Genomic DNA, 24,276 nt, shown 5'->3' on the forward strand with positions numbered 1-24,276 from the left:
GCGTGAAATTCATTTCATAGTCGCTATATGATCCATATTTCGGCTATCCAGGGATGTGCAAACATGAAATGAAGGTGTGTCCAGCGCTAACTTTTCCCCTCGTCCTATGCCTCCTCTTTTATTCGACCATCTGCAATAGACACCTTCCCTGCTCCCGCCCCTCCGCACCCATTCCTTTACTTGGCTCCTCCACAAATGCAAGCGGTTAGAGAAGGTCCCTGCGCAAATGTTCTGTATCATTTAAACGATCGCTTTTATCTAAGCATGTAGGCAAGACGAAATAGACAGCTGGTTACCTGGAGCAATGTTGCGAGCTTCTGTACTATATTGGCCTGCTTCCAGTGCAGATGGCTGATTGAACGGGCACCGCTCTCAGACAACATGACGAAAAAACCACATCGTACTACAGTACTTTCGTGTACGGTTTCAATATCTCATAGGCAAAGAATCTAGCTAGCAGAGAGAAATCTTTCAGGGGCTTTGATAGACATGACTGTAGATAGGATATTGCAAGCAATGAGTCCGGAAGGTACTGTATTCTTCTGGCCCAAGGGAAGGTCGGAAGCTTCAGGTGGCAGGGGCAGTGGATCCCAAGGATTAGTTTGTGAAATGGTCAATTGGGGGCAGTAGTCCACACATACACAGATACCTCCGAACTGACTCATTCCCTTGCATATTATTCCCTCCATGCAATATGCTTACGAGCAGCTGATATCCCCTCTTTGAAATACCAGTCCTCTTATCCTCCACTTCCACACCATCTCCATTTCTCTCCCTCGCTTGCAGCGGCTAATGCACGCCCTCCAGATCTACTTGGCTACGCTGAGCGGCCGCCATGATCAAGTCCTATGCGTGCACAGGTCCTGTAGACGGTAGTATCATCTGGCGTATATGCAGCATGTCAGTCGCACAAGGTCTAAGTCTAAAAAGACAAGGCGCCACACCGGTACCCTGGAACGTCTCTCAGCTAAATCGAACACGTAGGCGGTAGTGTTTGTTCAGGAGCTCATAGCGTACGACGGAATCCTAGTCATAGAATTGGCCGGTCCTTATATACCTTGGTTCCTTTATCACAATCACGAACATCGTTAGGTGGACCTCGTGTTTCCGGACACCGTGTTTGATTGCGTCTCACGTCTGCTTTAACGCGCTCATCCCGATTGATTGTGGGAAGGATCATGAATAGAACACGCAAATCTTTTTTCCTTCTCCTATTCGTTTCTTAAGGTTCAAGACAGTGATGTGAGCGGGGGAATACCGCAAACAGCGACGGAGCTGGTTTGTTCCAGACCCAGGTTTAATCTTCTTAGTGTTAAAGAAAACCCCGTAGCGCGAGCCTACTTACAAGTCTCAATCACCCTATTATACGTGCTTTAGGTACCTTAGAAGCTCCGCTATCACATAGCCAGGTGCCAGATGAGCTCTTATGCATCAACATCCAGGTGCTGCTTCCGAAGAAAAGAAGGAACGCAATGACCGTTGCGGCAGCATACTAAACTCAGACATACACAATGTTTTCCTCCTGCCACTTCAAAAAGTCACCAAGGTCATGGCCTAGGTTATAACCCATCGGTACTCTGTCCGAAAGAGGGCTTTCGTCGTCAACCATGAGCGGCATCATCGGGCTCGGTGGTAGACTCTCATCAGAGCTGTGGAATGAAGGGCGTTTGGGTCCCCCTTCGCAGAGCCATCGCTTCAGTCCTGTGTTTTTGAAGAACTTAACTTTTTCAAATGCCTGGCCGGGTTCTAGAGCGTTCCAGAACCCGGAAGGGAACTCGGCACCCACTGGGATGGGCAGGTTATTATCAATGTCGATGGTGGAAGGCGTTGACGAGAGAGTGCTGTCTGACGACGGTCGCATCGACGGCCCAGGCCCAAACTCTAGCTCGGGCACGTCCTCGGTTACCAGCACCCCGTGTGTCTCAAAGCCAAACGTATCGAACCATGATATAATCTCCTCCATCTCCTCTTCATCTTGTTCTTTTGATATGTCTTGGAAGAAATCTCCCACCCCCCCTTGAATTGCTATCTGGAATGCTTCCCAGTCTAATGTGTCGTCCAAGGTCTCGATCCCTCTACCCACGTCAGCTTTGGAAAGAACAATGGGGCCATGACGGAAAGAGGGTTGCGTGAGCGTATACGGCGTGCTCATGAGGTACATGCATTTATCATCTTTTCTGCTCTTCGTGTTGGTGGTTCCGAAGGCAGGAACATCACTCAGCGGCTTTAATTCTGTCCTATCTGCTGCCGTCACCGTGATATCTGGTGGTGGTGGCAGTCTCTGAACGTTTTCTGCGCTCAAGCGAACAGAGTCTTTTGGGATAAGTCGTGGCAGGCTTTCTGGTGAAATGTTGTCTTTATCTTCGCCCCTCGGGATAGATTCATCGGACTCTGTTGACGCCACATGGCAGACCGAACCGATGAGGCACGGCTTTCTCATGGCTCCTTCCTTTAGATGTTGCTCAGCTTCTTGTGTCTTGGGCAGCATTACGATGGGGTCGTGTTTCAACATCTCATCTGTTTCAATTCCTCTGAAATGCTGGTCTGTCAGAACATCTGTCATGCTGTCCGGCAAAGTCCATCGCGGGGCACCGATTTCCATCTTAGAGATGGGATGCCCGATAAGGTTCTTCTTCTTCCTTTGGGACTTTTTCGCTACCGATGTCCTCCTGTCTGGCAGCGAATGTTGAGACAAAGTCGGAGTAGATTCCCTGCTTCTCCACCTCAGATGTTTTCGGAAGCCCGTGGACAGAGGCATGGTGCTATGCAGTGTGTGTGAAATGGAAGGATTTCCGGTGGAGATGGATGAGAAGGTCAGGTAGGCCCCCGCGATGCACATTGGGTTGGTTTATATGCAATCCTCGAGCTTTTGAACTAAATGGCCAGCGTTGTCTGTCATATGTCATGACAAGACTTTGGCCGGTACATATCGGCTGTGTCGGTTGCCAACCGGTCAACTTGACCAACCAAGAGTTGAGACCCCATGCGAGATCCTCGTAGAAGGTTAATGTCCTTCCTGGCGGGATCGAGGGTTGTTAATTAGAACCATTTGTTAACCAAAGAAGAGGGCGTAAGCACAGGACAGTTTTGGGTAGGTTTAGGTGGGAACCCTGTAAGAAACATAACTCTATATCGTGAGCAGGGCATCCAGCCATGCTCAGGGCTTCCGGCCAGCATTTTGATTTGCAGACATACGTACCGTCAAGAGTCTTAACTACCCGGCAGACAAAGCCTAAGTGTGGCAGCGAGTCTTGTTTCGCGGCGCTACTCTGTAGGCCAATTTCACATTTGCTTTTCACACTTCTGCTTTCCATTCTTCGTTTCACCTCCTAAAATAGCAAGCGCCGACTTTGAACAGGTGACGGGACCTCAAATTGACTGGATGCGTGGTGGTTCCCGAAGCCTCGAGCTTAGAGTGTCATCAAAGACAGTTGTTCCTCGTAACAATCGCACGACTGCGACAGATCTATAAGCCTGTCGAGAGCCTAATGCGGGGAGTCTGTAAGGCCAGGGCGATAACGATGCAACCTTTTCTCATCAAAAGCACACGTCACAAGGCCATTGGAGCCCTGCTCATCAAGTATGTGGCCAAAATCAGCGATCATTAAGCACTTCTTTTGAGAGACATGCAAAAAAGAAGAAAATATGAAGCCACCGTCTGATTATCCTACACATAGAGAAATCATCTAAAGAAGGTTTGCTTTATTATTTGGGTCTTCCAAATACATAATTTAACAACGAAAGTCACAGCCACAGCTTCTTACACTGATATTCAGAGGCTCTACGTCGCTCTCGTTATCATAGCATAGCCCGCGATCCTGGTCCTCCAAAGATGGGCCGATTCGTACGATAGTAAAAAGCCTGCAGACCTTGAATCGTACGCTCAGGAGCGTTGCCAAATCGAGCAGCAAATTTCTGCTGGATGCAACCCCAGTTCATATTCCTCTCACGCAAGGCAATGATAAAATCGCGCTCCTTTGATGTGTATTTCTGATTGATATGACGGATTTTCCTCCCAGGAGGCGGGCTCGGATAGTAACTGCTATCTAGCAGGCCTTGGCGGGATGGAGTGCTGTCATCATTACCGAAGCGCGCGTCTGGCCTACCACACAGTCTTTTCCCTCGGTACAGAGAGCAACCGGTAGAGAAAGGGCATCGTCTGGGGCTGGCTGAGCCTTCTGTAGAACGGCCATGGGTTACAGATGGAGGAGTTGAAGTCTCCATAGGCCCATGCGCTCGAATGAGGGCCTGTACATCTTGGTCGAATTCCGCCAGACTAGGAAGTTTTATGGAGAAGTTTCCTTGAGCTGAGTCGAGATTCTGCAGTCCTGGAAATGTTGCTACCCCTTGAAGCGTTGTTAGTCTCTGATTGCTGGGTTGGAAAGATGGAGCTCGTCAGGCAAAGACAGGAGCTTACCTTCAATGTCCACTACGGGGCTTCCCGAGATCGAAGTTGGAGGAGTCCAGGGTGGTGTCGAAAGCTTATCAGTGCGTAGCGAGTCTGAATGTTCTCCTGAAAGGCTTTTAGAACCGACTCTTCTATCGACGAGTGGACGAATGCTCATATTGATGACAGTTGATCAACAAAATACATGGGGCGAGGAAAATGGCCGCAGCTTTGTGATGACATGGAATTGTTCATTGTAATTCAGACGGAAAATAGTTCGCCTGTCGAGGAATTACTACTTATACGTGGATACCACATGAGCTTGGCTCATCTCCGCCCATTCGATGCCGCCCATTTTGTGTGTGCAGCACTGCTCTCTTCGGCTGTAATGCGAGTCTCTGCAAGGATGCACGGACAGGCCTTAATTGGGCAAGTGGGCCCTGTTGCTCGAGTTCACATATAGGCGTGTAACAATAAGCTATGCGGGGACGCTACCAGCGAAACACGCTGGCTATCTAACTGGTTTTTTTGTAGCCATGAGTGGGCCAGAGAAACAATTGATAAGGGCAAAGATTAAGGGTTTTGATTAGCCCATTGGCTATTCTTGATTATGACCGAGGAGGTTCATTTGTCTCGCAGCACATCTTTGATTCCTCTAAACGGACCGACCTCCACCGCAGTGAACTGACTAGATCAGAACTCCTCGTAAAGCTGCTCTACTCTACGACTGTGCGACGAACATTGGGATAGTTTGATTTGTGTGAAAATCGTGAAAATCGGGAAAATAAGTAAATAAATAAATAATAAAATAAAACCCAAGGGTTGACTATACTATATAAGAAGCAAGGATCCGAAAGAAATCGCTGCTTCATTGCTTCTCCTGTCAAGTACATGATTCGAAAATGAAAGTCGCAGTAATCGGCGGCGGTCCGTCAGGCCTTGTTACGCTCAAGTACCTGGTTCGAGCACACCTGAATCTGGACTGTGAGCCCATTGAAGCTCGGCTCTTTGAACTGGAAGATAGCGTCGGCGGTGCTTTCGCTCATCGAACATACGAGGATGCAGAGGTCAGTACAGGGTGTATCTCTATGGCTGGAACGTATGAGCTAATTGACAAATGATGACCATCTCAGCTTGTATCCTCGAAACAGCTCACCACGTTTTCTGATTTCCGCTGTCGCGTTGATCGGGACTTTCTTAGTGCGAGCGACTACGTCCAATACCTTCGTGACTACTGCTCATACTTTCGATTATGGCCTAGCATTGAGCTTGGAGCCAAGGTTCGCAGCGTACGAGCCCACTCTTCTCAAGGCTATGTGATTGAGTACGACAAGAAGAGCAGCGAACTCTTTAGGTGGAGATGCGACGCAGTTGCAGTATGCGCAGGCCTGCACAGAGAGCCAAACTTGCCGATCATCCCAGGACTAAACTATGTGCCTGAGGTTATGCATTCGTCTGACTTCAAGACCAGAAGCCAGTTCGGGATAAACAAGACAGTCATGATCATCGGGTCTGGTGAGACTGGCGCTGATGTAGCCTATCTCGCTGTGAACTCGCCTACAAAGCAAGTCTTGATGTGCCATAAGGATGGCTTCCATTTCGCACCCAAGGTTGCTCATTCTGTCTACGTATAAGTGAGGATAAAATAACCATACTAATGGATATACAGCGAAACCCAGGGCCGATATTGCTTCCTATCTTGGGCCGGAAGCCCAACCCCAACGAACCCGGCATTCCCATTGACGTTAGCCGTGCCAACCTCTTTGACACGACCTATGTTCACCAAGCCCTACGCAACAGTATGATTCTCTGGGAGTACTACAACTACTATATTAAGGCACTTCTGTGGGTTTGCTCTGGTACCACGTCAGGAATGGACCAGTGGGTAGGTGAAATTAGCCAGGCGCGTCACCATCCATCAAAGAGTATGTAAATCACCAAACCGTCCTGCCATACTGCCTTTTTCTTTAACCCCCCTTCCTTTTTTTTTTTGTTTTGTTTTTCCTTTTTTGAGCTCTTGGCTTCTCGTTTCTCACACTGTTGTAGTCTTTTTCAACAAATCAATGAAAGTCTGCCCATACCTTAGTTTGCCTTATCGCCCTCGACAACCAGGCCCATCTCTGTGGTTATATGCCTTGAGATCTGCTTTTGTGCAAACGCCGATTCCCGACACTCATGGAAGGCAGGTAGATCTTGCACCTTTACCAAAGAGGATCAACGAGAGTGGCGTGGTTGAATTTGTTGACAATGGTCGGCCGGAGTATGATCGACTCAAATTTCGAACCATTCAGCCTGACGTGATCGTTTTATGTACTGGCTACCAGCAGACCTTTCCCTTTCTCGACAATACCCACAAGACCAGTACCCATCACTTATCGTCGTATGTTCGTGGTATCTGGAGGCGAGATGAGCCCGCCATGGGATTCATTGGGTTTGTCAGGCCATCTTTGGGTGCCATACCACCGCTTGCAGAGATGCAAGCCCAGCTGTGGGTGTTGAACCTTATGGCACCGCACAAACTATCCAAACCGAAAGCTGAGGATGAAATACACTATAAGCTTCACAGTAAATATGACGACAGGGTCACATACGGTGTCGATCACGAGAGTTATGCGTACCAGCTAGCTATGGATATGAACTCGGCGCCCGGGATCGTAGATATCTGGAGAATCACGCAAACGATTCATATCACGTCCTTGTATCGCCTATTGATCATATGGGCTTTCGGAGCCCATTTTAACACAAAATTCAGGCTCATAGGTCCGTGGGCCTGGGAAGGTGCTATGGAAGTCTTAGTGTCGGAGGAGCTTTGGCATACTATTACACGAAGGCCGGTATTGTTTGGTGAGACTCTTAATTCATCGGTGCTGGTTCAAGGCTAATTGATTAGGGCATCTCCTGGTTTCGATTCTGCCAATGGCAATTTTTGGCCCTCTGAGTATGGCGTTTTTTATTTATCATTCTCTATTGAGTTATTGGCAATCTTTGGAACTTCACTTGTTGTAAAAGAAAAATAAAAAAGAAGAAAAAAAGAGGAAAAAAAGGAACCGATTGTGGCGCTGAGATTCTATTCCTGGGCTTGTAAAATGCCCGCTAGCCATTTGTTTGCACAGAGTACACGGCCGGCCCCGGCCGATGGGCACAACCCAATCGGCATGATAAACATCATGCGCTTCTTTATTGGTCAGGACAAAGAGTCCCTTCAAAATGGGTAGAAGAGTGCTGGATCATTGATTATTGGGATCAAGGGGAGTGGAGCATCTCCAAAGTCAGAACGGAAGAGCTCCTCTTGACTGAATGAGTTTGGTTGTAAAAGCGGGCCTATCATGGAGCGCCGAGTTCACCGCCGAGTTCACATTCTTATGTGAGCTCGTCCTAGTTCGGTGGGTCTGAGTGGTGGCTCACAGCTTTAGCTTTGACGGATCCCTGACCACCCAACAATTCAATGAGTCGATGAAACATACCCTCATCCAGTACCTAGGTAGTCTTGCTAGCCTCAATCAATCTCCAAACGCTAACGCCAAATATATACCGAAACAGTGGCCCCAACGACCATACCTATCATTTATTGCCATGCATGATGATCCTTATCACCAAGGCAGGAGAAACCATGAGGCTCCTCCCGACCAAAGTAAGGGCACATAAACAAGCCTTGGGGTTCAATTTCATAATGAATGTAAGACCAAATGCCTAGTTAATAGCATTCTTAAGAAGATTTATACTAAGAATCCTCCTTTCAATTAGAAAATCTTCTCAAGTCTTTCAGTGCCATTATGTGCTAATATTATCAGAGAATCCGAGATTTCGGGCCTCATTATAACCGAAAACATTGATCGATTCATAGATTAAGTTGTCCATGAGAAGGAATATACCGTTTCAATCAAGGTTTCTTGGAAAGACGGCAACATTAGCTGGGTAGAGAAACGCCGTCTTCATAATCATGCGCCTAATCTACTTTCTAAGTTTGGGCGGATCGTGGACGTTGTGACTCCGCAACAGGTCTCCACCTATACCATGTTTTTGAAATCTCTCAACACCGTACCAAAAAGAGTAAGACGGAACGTAGGTTTGCATGGGTAGGATTTCCCGAGGAAAAGGAAGTTACTTGGGAGAACGCCGGCAAGATCGAAGAAATTGCCCCAGGCGTTGTCGAGGAGTGTAAGTCAAACTAGGAATAAGCCCTATAGAAGCTATTACATTTGAAAACTCCTTTGCCCGACCATTACCGGCTTCTTACGCTGCCAACAGGCAGGTGCGAGGTGTCTGCAGAGTGGCCCACGTCACGCCGACGAGAATATACGCCAAGCTCTTCATCTGTGCCGGCATAGCCTTGTCGTCCAATACCAGCCCAGAAGGCGCGCTCGTCGCTACGAGGGCCCCAAGCCCAACCCGCACCAGCGCGAATGGGCAAGTGATAGTATCGGAAAGCAAAGATCGAGGCAGTGAAACCCATCAAGTAGCCGAAGAGAATATCAAAGCCGTGATGACGGCGGTCGTGCCAACGAGAACCGGCGATGAAGATTGAGACACCAAAGGGCAGAAGGCCAAGAGCAAGGAGGTAGATTGGGGGCGCCGCAGCTTGGCGACGCAGAGACTGGACCTTGGTGTTGTCTTGTCCTACGTGTTCTTTTGTAGGAGTGGAAGAAAAGGAGCCATCAAGACCACGGGTGCGCGAGAGCTCATAGTGATCGACAACGGGATCAGTGTGGATTTGGGAGGGGAATGCCGCATGGCTGGCCGCTCCTGCGGCAGAAGCAGCGGGCGGCAGGATGAAAGGAAGAGTAATGGCAAACTTGCTCGCCATAAAGAGCGAGGCATAGATGAGACCTCCAGCGGCGGCGGATGAGTGGCCACTAGGATATGAGCGGAAGCCGTCGTCGATCTTGTACTTGTCTGTCTGCCGGCAGATGTCGGCCGAGACCAGCTGCCCTGTCATGCTCTGCCATTTAAAACCACCGACGAGATACCTGTCGATATTGCCCCAGTCGGGATCGCACCGGGATAGGAGATCGGGTCGGGGCTTGCCAAACAGGTTCTTCATAGAACTGGTAAAGAACCATGACAGCGCCAGGGATAGAACAAGGCCGAGGAGACCGACATGGAGCTCCCAGAGCTTGCGCTGCCAGATTAGAGTCTTTGGTGTTCCCTTGGGTACGGTCATGCCAGGAACAAGGATCAAGGAGACGACGACAACAATGACAAAGGGGACGCCAACGGCGAGGACGAAGAGGAGGTACGCAGGGACGAGTTCATGTTCGGCGAAGGGATATCTACGAATGATGTTAGCTTGCAGGCATTAACTGGGAGCTATGAATATCTGACGTACGAGATACTGGCATCAATAAGTGAAAAGGGTCGCTTAGTAGGTGCAATACGATCGAGCCAACCTCCAATGCCGACAAAGGCAAAGCAAATGATCCAGTCGAAGAGGTAGGACAAGACGAGTCGGACAGGAAAGCGACGACCTAGCAAACCACTAGATAAGGTTCCTAAACTTGAGCCGCCCATCTTGTGATAGGAATGCATATTCTATCCAGGGAAGGAAGAAGAAGATGGAGTATGGAATCGAGGGAAGGGAGTTTATTTGAGGCCTGGGGCTTTTCGCACACACTCAACAAGTTGCTGGGGTCCGTTTTCTGCGTGCACCTGAGCGTAGGAGAGCTTACGCCTACTACATACGTTTGTGTTGGATCCTGCGAGGGCGTGTGTGGGCGTGTAGAGGGACAGATGTGCATTGCAGAGCGTGAGAAGACCGAACAAGCAAGCCAAGCGACTAGGGGGAGCTGTCACAACAGTTCCGACATGCGACAGCGACTCTGCGGTATTGAGTAAGAAGAGATATTGTTATGCAATCTCACCCACTGCTTATTTGTATGTCTCCTTTAATCGTTCATTTCGTTCTCTATATCGATGTGAGCGGAAGCGATCTTTTTCCTCTCTCTGCTACAGGCTGGCCACGGGGCGAATCCTTAGAATAGGAGAATTATGTTTCAGTTTGGGACCTCCTTTGGGGATCATGCACCACTCAAGGAGTTGGCTTGGGGCTTGTTTTCAGCAAAGCCTCCCAGGACCCAGCCCAAACTATGAAAGATCTTCATCTTGACTCTTATGTAAGTGTTCAAACATGGGCGCGCCAGTCACCGTTTGCCCTGCCTAAACACGGACGTCAGAGCATTAACCACGCGGGGCGCCCTACCGCACATGGTCATGATGGCCCTCATTCTGCCTCTATCTATACCTAGTAGAAGTTACGAGATATAAAAATGAGGGGGGATTAACCATGCTAATTCGGTGCCATCCAGGTCCAACATGTCGAGAGTTGCCTAGCCTGCAAGTGCTAACTTGCTATTAGTCATGTTTCGTATCACCTGTGCCACATGCTACCCGCGTCATATTGTTAGCTCGTGTATAGGCTCTCGTATTTCACAACGACTATACTGATTAAGCTAGTTTCATTGGCTGCCTACTCCAACCATTTCTCATTCCACACTAGTCTGTTCACTACCCGTCACATAAGCACTTGCGGAAAGATGCCCCATCTATGTAGTAGTACTCTTATTGCTGCTAATATTATATAAGACCACAGTATCTTCTAACCCTTTTTACCTTAGTTCTTTTGTTTAACCACATCCTTCGTAATATTGTCTCTCACCATCTGACACATTCACACCCCGATTTTCACCATGCTGGCTAGGTTTTTCTTCGCCCTTACTTCAGCTGCTTTGGCTTTGGCTTCGCCGCCAGTTCATAACTTATACCCAAGTCAAAGTGGCATGCCCACAAAGCCAACCCCCGTCCTTCCAAGCAATGGTGGTGGTGAGTATTAACTCCGCCCCTTGGGCTTACGCAATGATTTCAGATCCACTGACATGCCCTTCAGATTCTGAGCTTCCTGAACCCTCTGAGGGCGTGTCTCTCAAGCATATCGCGCTTGGCTTTGGTATTCAAAACTACACTTGCGCCGATACCGCTGCCAGTCCCACACCCGTCGGTGCTCTAGCTGTCCTTTATGATGTCACTCATCTCTACCCCGGACAAGGTCACTCATCCCTAACCCAGGATGAATGGGCCTCTCTCCCAGGGGACATTCTAGACACCCTCAAAGTCCCCCTGAATCTCAATGAAAAGGGCACCGGAGCTTCTCTCGTCAAACCATTCCCTAAGAAACAGGATCTCAAGATCAGAAGCCTTTCAAAGAAGATCCCTTACCTTGGCCATCACTACTTTAACGCTGCCGGTGTTCCGACTTTTGACCTCGACAAGGCTCGTCAACTGTTGGTGGCAAAGAAGATCGGCGATATCAAAGCTCCTGCTTCTTCCCCCGCTGGGCCTGAAGGCACCGGTGCTGTGAACTGGCTTTTCCTTGGTGATGCTGGCGGTAGCCATGGAATTTCTTATGCCTACCGTGTTCTGACAGCCGGCGGTGCTTCTCACGGATGCAAGGCGAAAGGAGCCGACAGCACTTCCTACACGGCCATGTATTGGTTTTACAATTAAACCAAAGCCATCTTCAACGGCTGACGTATCAAAAACTAAATAAGCCGGCAATCATAATTTCTTAATGTGAAACGCCGCAGCGATAGAGTTGGGGAGTTTTTAGTTATTTTGCGATGAGGCATTATGATATTCTTTTCTTTCTACATGACTTTGCTTACATTTCTATTATTGGGGTTAAATCTTGCATATATATCTCATCTTATGGAGCCGTCTAATTTAGATCCAGTGTTAAGCGGCGATTCTACTCCCGACTATAGAACGACCAATCTTGATAGCCAAATATGTAGCGGATCGGTTAAAACTTAAAAAGACATAATCTCAGTTGGCCGCTGGAACCCTTTTCCTTTGCAGTCGGACAGCCTCGTTGCTCCTCAGAAGTCAGGAAAATAGAGCTAAGATCTCCCGTTCCAGGTGTAATTATTTCCTAACATCGGTGCACACCACGAACCCTTTTTTCATTTCCAAAGCCTACGTAATTGTCTATAGGAGTATTTGGAAATAAGAACGGGCATTCTCACGCATCTACGACTAAATTCTGAGCAACTGAATTGCTTGGATTCACAGCTCGTCCTACCGATTTCCTTCAGGTTTTCGGTAGTCGTCAGCTCGCCTGAAAACAATGTGTTACCCTGTAGTGGGCTTTCCATGCAAATCACGGAGGATTTGACACCTGTCGCTTTGAATTCATTCACCCAACGTACTAGGTTCTATGGACGTGAAGCATGGTAACCATCAACTGTCATATATATTCTACCGTTAGCAGACTATGATGCACGTTATCAGGTAGACTATGAGCGTGTTCAGATTAGTCTTTGCATCGGCATCCGTTTCATACAGGAAAAGCAAAATAATACCCGGTAAGCGATTTCTTCATCTTTTAACGGTCCCAAATTTGACTCACGCAGTCGCCAATAAGCTGCTGGGATGAATATGACAGTAAGAGAGATCACCTTCATTAGTCTATCAACCGTTTGATACCTTGCTCTCCCGCTTATCATTGGGATCTGCGGATGCAGGGCCACCTGTTCGCTGACAGGGTTGGCTACAAATCATGAAAAACCACCTGCCGCAATCGGCAACAACGGGCGGTTTCTGGTTTACTTGGTAACTAACTCATTTACACCAGGCACCCGGATCGGCTTCCCTAACGCAACCTCGGTCGAGCATCTATTGGCTCATTAGTTACACACCTGCTGTTGGTTCTGATAGAGCGTTTTGTTAGGATTAGAAAAAAAAAGAAACTCATTAGCCTGGGCAGCTCGGGCCCTCTTCCTTTCGTCCGTGCCGCCAGTGGGGCCAATGTGGATCTTCCAATGCGTCGCTTGTCTTGAGCTCTTGGTCCATGCATGAAACTTTTTCGATGTCGGCAGTCAAAGGAACCCTTTACTCTTACCGGTATCTATCGGCTCTCTTTATGGCCTTGGCATTTCTGAAGCTCAAACTGAACTAAATGGAGAAGGACGTTGCTTTCTTGATATATGCATTATTCTGTACATCTTTGAGGTTGGCAGAAGGATCGAGAGAGAGAGAGAGAGAGCAGGGGTTGTCGAGGAACATGCTGTCCGTAAGTGAGCTGATCAACCAAGCTACTGCAGCTACAAAGCGCTGTCACAAACTGGCCCCACTACTCTCGTCGGCTGACAAATCGGACCACTTTGTCTATTCCTAATCAGTCTTAGCAGCCTAACAAGGAGGGTTTAGACGTTCTATTTCACTCCCGGCCCTCGACACTCGCAGACCCGTTACAGCTACAGTGGGCTACTGACTGCTCGCCAAGGCGCCGGGGTCACGAGACCCGACAATCGTGCAAGTGCTTGCTGTTGACTTGAAACGTCTTCTCCATACCCATGTCATAAATAAATGAGGCGTGACCAGGAACCGTATAGCTAGATTAGCATCGTAATGATCTAATCAAGGCTAGGGGCTAATCTTGATAGGGCTAAACCCCACGGGGCTGCTTGTTTATGCCAGGTTAATAACTAGCAAATCACCCTAAGTTTACTAAAGGTTACTCTAATTATAGAGTAAAGTACAGTCGGCATTATTAGCTCCGGTGGGAGCTGTAAATCAATTTAAAGGCTTACTACCTATGGTATGATTGCGAAATATGGAAGAAAGAGGGATCTATTCGAAGAGAATTCAACGCCAGCGACAAGAAAGACGAGGACTGGAACCTGCAAAAAGAGTAACTGTTGTCGTCTCTCCTATATGCAGCAGAGTATACGGCTAAGGGGAGAAGTCCAATAAGAAAGTCAACATTAAACCCTGCCGGGGCCGGCGACAGGAGAGCATCCAGGAACAAAATGAGCTATGGGTCAAAAAGCGAGGGGGCCCCACAGTCATCACGTTAAAATCCTGCATGCAATCTGCACCGGCCTTCCTGAATCGCCTTAGGCAGCCACCTAGGTGATCTCCGATGTTGAAGCGACGTGTGAAAATCCGCTCCTTGGCCAAGTTTGACGTTATCTACTACAGTTCATTCATCATTCCGAGACATCCCCATGTAAACAGGGTTAGCATGGTTATGGTGCATGGAATCCCCGGCTGGAGCGTGGCTGGGTTTCAATTGCGCCAACGCGAGCGGGACCATAATTAGGTTTCGCATTTCACAATGTTCCCTCTACCGATATTACCTCACCAGGGGTCCGCGAAGCTCATCATTGGGGTTGAATGAAGGGCCAAACGTCTTTGGAAGAGAAAGACTGCCCTGGTGGTGCTCGTACGGCAGCACTCTATAACTCCGTGTCCGTTTAGATTAGTATGAAATCAATCTCCCCGACCGACGTAGTCCTTTGCAAGCCTTGAAACTCGATGATGCCAACGTTGTTTCGGGAATCGCCGGATTTAACACCGCGGCATCAACAGACTACACCCGTGAGATCCGGCGCGGAAGACTTCCGGAGCAGCGCGCCCTATAGGCGTTCGCGCATGCGCGATTTTGAGCTTGGAGTGCGACTGACTCAGGGCCAGTCGGCAGGGGTCGATCATAGGTTGGTCGACGAACTAACGAAATTGTCTCGATTACAACATCCAACGGCTTTCACTGCTGCACTTGTTAACTCGTTTCGGTTCCGTATGCTGCCACCCTACGTGACCAAGCATCTTCTAAGTTCTGGTCGCGAGACGTTGGTATGTTGGATAGTCATTTCTAATTCGTCGAAGCTGCGGGGTCTTCCGCTATCGATGCTTTGAACCCATAGTCACTCGTCTAATCTGGCATCGCCCATGATCTCTCATTTCAATATCCAGGCTTCTCACTTTCATCGGCAGTGGGTCTGTAATCATGTGTGTGGAGAGCTGTTAAGCTTGGAAAGACAGAAGTGAGAAGCCGAGCGATGTGAGCAGTCTTGATTATCGAGACAGGGTTTGTCACTAAGAAGGGCTAATCAATCGACATGACCTCGTGTTTCGGTTCCGCGCGATGGCTAGACCCAAGTTAGAAACGTCACTGCTTCACAGACGGATTATAATCCCTGTCATTCCCCACCCCGAGTTCACAGCGCTAAAAGTTAGGGCCCAAGCTGCCGGGATTCGCTCATTGCGTAATTCCAGCATTTCCGCATCACTTTCATGTCATGTGAACTACCCAGTGTTATCATACCGACCTCGTTACTATATCGAGAGGCGGCCGATACAAACAAAATTCTGATCAATCGAGTCGTCTACCAAGGGAGCTGAAGTTATCACTTGCGGAGCAAAGAACCATACGGTCTCAGCAACTCTCTCAAGTTTCTTCGCCCTTCCCAATCGGCTTCATCAAGTTTCCGGATGCAGTTCCCCTGCCCCGCCTGGAGGCCTGGTAAAATGAAAAATTCCCTGTACACCACCAGGGGAGGCCCATGATCGAAGTATTGACGGAGATCGCTCCTTGATGCTCGGACACTTGCCTTGAATGGTGATGGATTGGCCTGACCTTGTTAATTCTGACCTGAGTAAGTGGAGTCACCATACTCACAATGAAGACAATGTTTGTGACTCTGTAGTGTCAGACAGGGGCTCATCATCCATGATAGAAGGCAGTCGTAAAGCCTGTTGGTGATTGATTTTGAGCATTACTTTCTGAACCAACGCAACGAGAAGCAGACGTCCCGACAGTATGGCTCGCAGGCAGGTAATGAATGTGTGAAATATTATAAGAAGATGGATGGCACCAGATATGAGTGAGAAGCAAAGTAGTCACAGTCGTCACAAGTCTCCTTTTCCCGCCTTTTCCCCCGTTTCTTTTTGAACAACTTTCATCACGTTCACATCGTGGCTCATTCACCCGGCTTTTTGAGATGACCTATGATTTGTCACAACGGCACGGGGCATTCATACATCCACACCTCAGCCCTGCTGAAACTTTCGAGCCATCGGGCCCAGTTCCTCTGCCGCACTCGGGCTTTGTTGCCAACGTTCCAGCGCTTCCATCTCAGGACGTAGCGCAGATTGTGTTCGGGCCTGATCTGAGTAGCTCTACCCTTCCCATTGAAAACAGCACCTCCGGATATCCTTGCTACAACTGGGTACGGGAGCCTACCCTAAATGCCTGTCCTTACGGTTATCCATTATGTCCAGGCGGCGACCAGTGTTTGTTCTCACACCCTCTGCGCTTACCAACCAACTCTGGCTCCGTTGATCAGTCAATTCCGGAAACAACCCTGGCCATGTCCGCGCAGAACACATTTTGCCAGCCATCCGCCCCTAGTGGCTATCCAGGTTCTTCTGATGCCAAGGGTGACCCGTGGTCGAACATGAGGACCACTTATCCGTCTCCTCCCAAACCCAGTCAAGCAAGGGCTCGAACTACACCATCGCTCGCACAAAACTCGGGTGTTCGCACTTCAAAGCAGTATACTAAATTCCCAGCTGAACCGCAGAATGCTGCTCAGCCGAACATGCGCAATGGCCCATCGGCCGCGAGAAATGACTCATTAGAATATATCATCAGTCGTCTACCGCCGAAGAAACAATATATCATCAATGAAAGGTTGAAAGGCAAACAATGGGACGACATTCGCAAGGGGTACAAATGGAGGGACCTGAAATCAACGTCTACTCTTCCGAATGTACTGAGAGATTTGCGAGCCAAGCATGATGTCATTAATCAAATTCTACCATCAAGGCAAGACCCTTCGTCGAGAGCCTCAAAAAGCTCGCGAAATACCCAGCGTGCAGTCGAGATCCTGGGTGATATTTACGGGTTGCAGAATCATTAACATCTCAAGGCATCAACATGGAATTCATAACATAGTACCTAGTTGTGGCTCTTTGACCGATGCAATTCCTGCCATCGGCTTGAGACAAAGGCGGATCAGACGGGAGGAGTCACAACTTTTGGACGTTTACTTGTATAATAGTTTCACGCGCTTAGAATAATTAAGTCACAAGACAGCTTTCGGTATCCCAAGCAATAGCAAATACAAGGTTAGTCACCAGTTATATCATTATGTAGGTTTATTATATAGAGTCTAAGAGAATTAAACTGTTAACGTGTCGTAGCTGATGGCTGGGGCGTAGAAGGATTCCGGGTTTCTTTTTTCCTTCCTTTCTTTGATTTGCATACATAGCCTTGGTATATCCTACAATTCTGATGGAAGACTGCTTCTCTTCACTGGCAGAATTGAGTATAGGCCACATGCTGGCTCCCGCCGTTACCATTCCATCAACGTTCTTTGCACGTGGGTAGCCCCTTCCCCAGATGATCCACATTATCTTCATTCAACATCAATAAATCGTATGTCGCAAAGAGTATTACACAAAACCTCTCGAAGATTGCGTTGTGGATACAATGGGACGGAAAAGCATTTCCCCTGGCTAGCTTCCAAGCATTAGGCTTACCTGCACACCTGCGACTTTCTTTTGACCCCCAACTGCGGCAGAAATTTATTTGAGGCTAATCAATGTGAGCTCGACCCACTAACCTGTGAGCTCCATGAGCTATTGTGTGAACTTTATGTGAAATAGTGGATCATGCTAGGGTACTGTTATGGTCATGCGTACGCCCATCTCCTCAGCGTTGACAGAAAGTTTTGTGCCAAGGTCGTCCCAAACGGGATTAACTGCAAAATGAAGCGGCAGAAACCAGTATAACTGTGAAACGCAGAAACATGCCTCTAACTATATAATCGTCGTCGTCGTTGTCTTGGAGCAAAAACAGCTTTGTACTTGTAACAAAATAAGTTTATCCTCCTTGAGTTGACCGTGGATACGCCCCACTCGATAGTATTACCATTAGGTTGGGGAAACTAGCTTGTGAGCCTCTTTCCTACCATCTACATTGAACCACATCCTAACGCAGCCAGATGCTGTAATAATTCGCAGAAAAGATGAACACCCAAGTCGAAGGTCACGGCAGACACTACTCTCCTTACAATACCCTGCCGCCGCCGCCGCCGCCAAGGCCCATCGAGCCACTTTTGCCTACAATGCCAGGACAGCGTTGGCAAGAGTTTTCGCATCCCCGTCCACCTTCGTTCCACCAACGCCTCCCTCGCGTGAAAGAGCTTAGAAGGTGTGCCCCAATCGAATGCGAGCATTGTCATGAGAGAAAGGTGAGCAACTTTTACAGTGTCAGCTTAGAATCCCCAACCGTATGCTGATCCTTCGCTCCTAAGATCCGTTGTAATGAGGCTCGGGGCTTGTGTGAGCCACGTCCGGCTCAAAAACGGGCACATGATCCCCAAATGCGCAAGTTGCCAGATAGATCCACAACACCGCGAGAAAAGCTCATGGGCACCTCACTGTGGCCGGTTATACCGACCTTCAAGAGACAGACTCCTCAACAATAATTCCTGTAATTTCCACTTTTAAACTGAACCTCAGATTCGCCAGCTGTGTGGAAGTGGCCGGTCGGTTATGTGGAATCTATGAGGATGCGTTGGAAAATTAGGGGTAGGGCTTGATCCTGTGATACTCTAGATAACTAGCATCTTCCTCAGAGGCAAAGAAAGTATCAGCTTCTTGTGTAGTGTGGAAAATGACATTTCATCAACACTGAAACCGCCTATCTTATAGCTGTTCATAGGCCATAAGGACTACTACCCTTAATATGGCAGTACTAAGACTGGTAAGGGCCTAGATACTCTTTATTCTATCTTTCAAAATTTCACTACCTTTTCCTTTTCCTTCTTTTTTTTTTTCTTTTCATTTCGTTTTTCGTCCCTTTCCATGAAAAGCCATTAGGTACAGGAAATGAGTTAACATAGCTCCACCTTCTGATACAAGTAACCAGACAGGGCAAGTAGGGAGACCTTCAACGTGAAATGCACATAACGGGTTCTTTGTCATGAACATAAAGCCTAGATAGCACCAAGGCCCCTGTCAGACTTGGCGCCTTTATAGTCCTCTATTCGTGCATTGCGCTAATACAAGCGTCGCCAATCAATATATCATCCTCCTTCACTGAAGTCAGTACTTTGGCAAAGGGCCGTATATACGTCTTAAGACACTTGATAATAACCTACTCCCGTCGATAATCCCAGCAGCCTCGACAATTTTCTATATCCTGTAACATACAGGTGTGCAGGAAACTTTAGTCACCATGAAACGAAACATTCTTGTTGAATATACACTTCGCAGCATTGCCCTCGTCCTCGAGATAGCGGCACTATCGAGTATCTTCCTTGGTATTCAAGGCGCATCAGGCTACTTCGCGTGGTTCATCGGCCAGCGGCTGTCGCCATCTCTTCTTGATACGTTCTTGCCTGGCTCTCAAGAGGCCCTTCTGTGCTTCGTACTCAACACAATCTTCTTTCTTGTCGTCCTGTGGGGTATCTTGCCCTTTTACAGCATCAGGAAAGAGCTGCCATTTTTCGTGAGCGGACTTGTCGTCTGCTCTGTTGGCCTGCTTGCCGTGGCTCTCACGATTATGTCCATACACGTGGCTTTCACTGCTTGGGACTGGTCGATCTTACTTGAAGAGGACGGATCCATGAGCCTCGCCAAGCACTGCCGTGCCATGTCTATCTTCTTAAGTGCGCTTTGGTGCATGGGATGGATATTCTTCATACTATCCTTGTCCTACGTTTTGAACTTAGGCGTTCCCGACTTTCTTCAACAGATGCTGGTCGACACGAGAAAGCTCCTAGCAGCGGCCGGGATCAAGCCACTACCCCATCCAGCCTGGGTAGATAAGGAGGACTTTATTACATCAGAAGAGGCAGCGAATCTTGTGGTAGTTTGACACTGCATGGAAAAAGGATGCTCCGAAGATTGAACTATGTACATAATATAAAGCAATGAAATCGGAAGTAGCGGCGAGCTTGAAGAGTTTCTTTATCCTTCTTTAATATGCTTAGTTTCGGCATTAAATAGCTCCGCATACATAGCCGTATAACATTGACAATCGACTGACTAATCATGTCTTGGTGTGGTGTTCATTATCTTCTCTTCTTTGCCTCGACCTAGAAATCGCGAATGAAGGGGCGGGCTCATGATGATGAATACAACACTTTCATGCAAAACATGAAGAAGCAGCTTGGCTCTGAAGCACTTGGAGGAGACGAAATCTAATTCCAGCCCTCTCTGACGATCCGACACGAGACGGTTACATATTGGGAAACGAACTATTTCGATTCCAATTATCACGTACAGGCTAATATTCTTCCCGACATTTGCTATGCTGGCGTTAAGCAGGAAAACTGTTAGCTAATGAAGTATTACAGTGAGATGCAATAAGTCTGAATCCAGACTGAGGTCCTACTGGTAGTTCGGGTGATGTAGTTCTCGTGGACAGTGTCCTAGCTTCATTGAGTATAAATCTAGCTTAATTAAGCAGCCATTACTCCTTATCAAGACATTACTACACTAGTAACACACTCACAATTGGGCTAATTAGAGAGCGTGTACTTGAATATGGATTCAAACGTATTGAATTTTCTAGGTATAACACGCTGAAGGAGCCAATTTTATAGCTAGCCATCGGCTTCAGATGAGGGAAATGATGCTTGAATATTCAGGGCCCGTCTGTCGTGACTGGTGGTATTCCTGACACGTATCATTTAAGCAGAGAAGCTGAGTGATTCATGGCCTGGCGTTGACTTCTGGGAGGTAAGGAATCGTGTCTCACTTTCAACAATATTACTTTACTTCTCCTACTCTGTACAGTACTGTACTCCACACTTTCACATCCGCTATATGCTACGGGGACATCATTACTTTCCTCTATTAACAAGACGATATCCCGTCATCTGGCCCGGGCGTTCCCTCCTGAGATGGTCCCGCTCTTCTTATCCCCGCATCCTGATTGCTAATACAGTAACGGCTGCCACAAAGACATGCATGATTTTCCGCCCAATATTCCTCTCCATAGTTGACAAGAATCCAACTGTTTCGCTTGATATGACGAGTTGCTCGCAGCATCACACGCCACCTTCCTGAGATGTTCCACGATTCAAATTTGCAATTGGACTCGCAAGAATGGTTGACTTTGCGCACCCAGTTCCCCATGTAGCGGGGATATACCTGACACCATGTGACTTCCTTGCCGCCCGGCGAAAGGTCGTCGCGGGACAGGTCGGCTGCCCAGCCGTCGGTATAATAGTCAATAGGCGCTAGTTCACCCACCAACTCGCCCAAAAACTCGCCACGCTTGTAGTCAGTTGTTGCCCAAGCTCCCTCGCCCATGTTTACTGTATCCACAATAGATGGTTTCTCCTGGCGGACTTGTTTATGTATGCAATTGCACACAGATCTTGTGCAAAAGGCACACTGGCGGAGGTGTCCGGGAATCCAGGTCGGATCTTGACCGACAAGGAATCCAGGAGGCCCCTTCCAGTTTGGGTACTTGTCCGGCGTCCAAACATTAGTCGATATCGAGGTCGTGACTTGAAAATCAGAGCCTCTAAACCATGATTTGTTGGGGAACGGTTGCGCAGGTGACATGTTGCATGTTCTCTTCGCTATTTGTCGGCTGCTGGAACTCATTTTTGAAGGGTCGATGAGGTCCATATAACAGTATTTCAGCCTGCCGGACGACTTTTCAAAAAACTGCGGCATACCAGACACCACTTGGCCCCCCAGTGGCCCGCGTAGGAATCGGCCACCGAAATATCGAACCTTTGCAGGCTGCGACTCTCTCATCTGGCGGACAAGAGCAAGCAGCTCTGGTGGAAAGGTTGCTTTCAGCCTCTCATTCTTAAGGCGCTGCAGTATGTATCTGCGCTTATCACGAGTGGCTTCGCCATTTGAGAGCTTTCTTATTGGTCAGCAGCAAACACTTTATGCGCGGGAGATTGAATTCATCCGTACCAGGGCTTGCATGGATCCACTATGCTGCGTCAAAACATGCCTATTCAAGTTTATTTTCCAATGGCCACAAATACCACATTGGCGTCCGTTCAGCTTATAGTTTTCATCAATCTCTTTGAACCTGACATTATTTGTGGCTGGTTCATAGGCTTGAATCGATGAAGGTGTTGAGCACATAATGAGGGAAGTGAAATCAAGTCGAGTCCGCTGACATGCTTTGGAGAGTCTTAATTCGTTGGAGTTATTTAGTCATTACATATACATCGTCGTCATTATATGTCTGTCGCATGGGTGATCTAGCAACCCTTTAACAGGACCAAGTTTGATGAATGGCTCCAAGGATGATGCGCGAAGGTGTACTTCAGCATCAAGCTCGCATACGAGTTCACATACGAGTTCACATACGAGTTCACGAGTTCACAGATGAGTTCACAGATGAGTTCACAGATGAGTTCACAGATGAGTTCACAGATGAGTTCACAGATGAGTTCACAGATGAGTTCACAGATGAATCCATAATATTGCCTGAATCAGCTTAGCGTAAAGACACTAATCCTATCATGGGACGAACCCCAGTCCAGTTACGGGGCAGCTCTGTTAGCCGACCTTTTAATCTTAGGAGCGGGTCCACAGTTTTGCTAGCCTCAATGTGTCTGGATTCCGATCTTGAATTGGATGCGGACTAATTCCGTTCGCGAGTACCTACTTTCCGCCACAAACAGTGATTAGTAACAGAGCTTCTTCATTCTACCGTACTAACCGAATAAACGCTCTTAGATCGAGCGCTCTTGTACCTCAAACTTGACCTTGACCTTCCCTCCCCCCAGAAGACGTATTTCCATTAATCATTTCCCCTTCTTCACCAAACGAAACCCATAACCTCTTGCAATCTTTTTGTTCTCTGCAATGCAAAGGATAACGGCATTCGTTCCAACAATGTGTTGACCGTATTCGTTGGCCGATTGAGAGGTATCGAATGTCAATTAAATCTTGGCAGGCAGCGCCGGATACTTTACTATTGAGGCAAAATCGATGCCCATCCCCCAAACAGCGGTTGGTGACGGCAAACCTGTAGGCAACATTGCATCTGTGACATATCCATTGCCAGGGGGCATCCAATATGACAAGATGCCCATCAGAGATTTGTTTTACCATGTCGCCGGCACTTGATCTAGGCAGAAGGAGTTTTGGCTAAACACGTAGAGGTATGTGACGAGAGATAGATTAAGTACAGAACCCTGAACGGGCGTACTTGAGGATGAAGAGAAAAGAAGAGAAGGAAGTAGGGAAGGCAACAGGATTTGTGAGTGACATATCCATTTCCCGGGATTGGTGCTGCCTTCTTTATGTGTCAAGTCAATCAACCAGGTTAGCAGGAGTCTGGATGTGATCTGATACAATTGTGAAACCTGATTGTCCCGGAGACCCAAGAGAAAAAGACAAGGTTTTCTCCTAGTACATGCATCATGACCCAACGCTCGTCTTCGGACATCGAAACTACCGTTAAAACAGCCCACCCCGGACAACGCGGGAGTAGTCGCCCTTGACCACATGTATTCTGCAAGGTTGCACCTAATCTTCTGCTTGATGAGTCCGTTCTCCGGAGAGACCAACGGATGCAGTAATATTATCCAATGGCTTGTCGTTACTGAACGTTGATGAATTAGTGAAAAGGGCTCTTTTCGCCCTGGAAGATCGAGATTTTGGGCCAAGTACACGTGCAATCTCTAACGTTTCTTTCTCGGCAGAATCATCGATGCTGAGTGGCTGCCAAATATTCACACCAGAATATCGTCACAGATTGGCAATTTCTACAGTCGCTGAGCAGATGCCATCATGGTATTAATAATCAACCTCCAACAATGGAGCTGGTCATAGTCATCAAAACTATTTCTCATATTACCAGTATGCCTGTTATTGGCTGTCCTTCTGCATGAGGGTCGGTATTCGCCCTACAAATGACCGGTACAGTAAACTTCAGATTCAGTTATCTTTGAACCGCTCAAGATTTAGTATTGTAGGTTGGGAAACGAAGAATGGGAAGCAGAAGTGTACAGTAGAAAGTAAACTGAACTTAGCTGAATGTCTTGCCAGCAGCCTATTCATGGTTCAAGATAAACTACCCGATAGTGGAGAACGGCTGCTAATCTTGGGGCGGTATT

General features: G+C 47.8%; 9 protein-coding genes across 9 annotated transcripts; 5 read left to right on the top strand and 4 right to left on the bottom strand.

The window, feature by feature from the left end:
- Positions 1-1,498: 1,498 nt before the first annotated feature.
- FOXG_14117 (uncharacterized protein) lies at positions 1,499-2,602 on the bottom strand (the record flags this gene model as incomplete). The annotated part of the gene is made up of 1 exon (XM_018394180.1): positions 1,499-2,602. One exon carries the CDS (start codon positions 2,600-2,602, stop codon positions 1,499-1,501), a length of 1,104 nt encoding a protein of 367 aa, XP_018253711.1.
- A 1,196-nt stretch (positions 2,603-3,798) lies between these two features.
- Positions 3,799-4,565, bottom strand: FOXG_14118 (uncharacterized protein; the record flags this gene model as incomplete). Its single annotated transcript, XM_018394181.1, has 2 exons — positions 3,799-4,346; positions 4,418-4,565. The coding sequence occupies 2 exons, from the start codon at positions 4,563-4,565 to the stop codon at positions 3,799-3,801; spliced, it is 696 nt and encodes a 231-aa protein (XP_018253712.1).
- Positions 4,566-5,289: 724 nt separating this feature from the next.
- On the top strand, positions 5,290-7,269 carry FOXG_14119 (uncharacterized protein; the record flags this gene model as incomplete). The annotated part of the gene is made up of 4 exons (XM_018394182.1): positions 5,290-5,454; positions 5,521-5,997; positions 6,057-6,312; positions 6,434-7,269. The coding sequence occupies 4 exons, from the start codon at positions 5,290-5,292 to the stop codon at positions 7,267-7,269; spliced, it is 1,734 nt and encodes a 577-aa protein (XP_018253713.1).
- Positions 7,270-8,609: 1,340 nt separating this feature from the next.
- FOXG_14120 (uncharacterized protein) lies at positions 8,610-9,895 on the bottom strand (the record flags this gene model as incomplete). Its single annotated transcript, XM_018394183.1, has 2 exons — positions 8,610-9,657; positions 9,714-9,895. The coding sequence occupies 2 exons, from the start codon at positions 9,893-9,895 to the stop codon at positions 8,610-8,612; spliced, it is 1,230 nt and encodes a 409-aa protein (XP_018253714.1).
- A 1,175-nt stretch (positions 9,896-11,070) lies between these two features.
- On the top strand, positions 11,071-11,884 carry FOXG_14121 (uncharacterized protein; the record flags this gene model as incomplete). The annotated part of the gene is made up of 2 exons (XM_018394184.1): positions 11,071-11,203; positions 11,268-11,884. 2 exons carry the CDS (start codon positions 11,071-11,073, stop codon positions 11,882-11,884), a joined length of 750 nt encoding a protein of 249 aa, XP_018253715.1.
- A 2,670-nt stretch (positions 11,885-14,554) lies between these two features.
- FOXG_21430 (uncharacterized protein) lies at positions 14,555-14,802 on the top strand (the record flags this gene model as incomplete). Its single annotated transcript, XM_018401765.1, has 2 exons — positions 14,555-14,603; positions 14,750-14,802. 2 exons carry the CDS (start codon positions 14,555-14,557, stop codon positions 14,800-14,802), a joined length of 102 nt encoding a protein of 33 aa, XP_018253716.1.
- A 1,359-nt stretch (positions 14,803-16,161) lies between these two features.
- FOXG_14122 (uncharacterized protein) lies at positions 16,162-17,082 on the top strand (the record flags this gene model as incomplete). The annotated part of the gene is made up of 1 exon (XM_018394185.1): positions 16,162-17,082. The coding sequence occupies one exon, from the start codon at positions 16,162-16,164 to the stop codon at positions 17,080-17,082; it is 921 nt and encodes a 306-aa protein (XP_018253717.1).
- Positions 17,083-19,406: 2,324 nt separating this feature from the next.
- FOXG_14123 (uncharacterized protein) lies at positions 19,407-20,048 on the top strand (the record flags this gene model as incomplete). Its single annotated transcript, XM_018394186.1, has 1 exon — positions 19,407-20,048. One exon carries the CDS (start codon positions 19,407-19,409, stop codon positions 20,046-20,048), a length of 642 nt encoding a protein of 213 aa, XP_018253718.1.
- Positions 20,049-21,031: 983 nt separating this feature from the next.
- On the bottom strand, positions 21,032-21,790 carry FOXG_21431 (uncharacterized protein; the record flags this gene model as incomplete). Its single annotated transcript, XM_018401766.1, has 1 exon — positions 21,032-21,790. The coding sequence occupies one exon, from the start codon at positions 21,788-21,790 to the stop codon at positions 21,032-21,034; it is 759 nt and encodes a 252-aa protein (XP_018253719.1).
- Between the last annotated feature and the right edge of the window lie 2,486 nt (positions 21,791-24,276).

The sequence above is a fragment of the Fusarium oxysporum genome, chromosome 6 (assembly GCF_000149955.1).
Source record: "Fusarium oxysporum f. sp. lycopersici 4287 chromosome 6, whole genome shotgun sequence".
NCBI classification, from domain to species: Eukaryota; Fungi; Ascomycota; class Sordariomycetes; order Hypocreales; family Nectriaceae; genus Fusarium; species Fusarium oxysporum.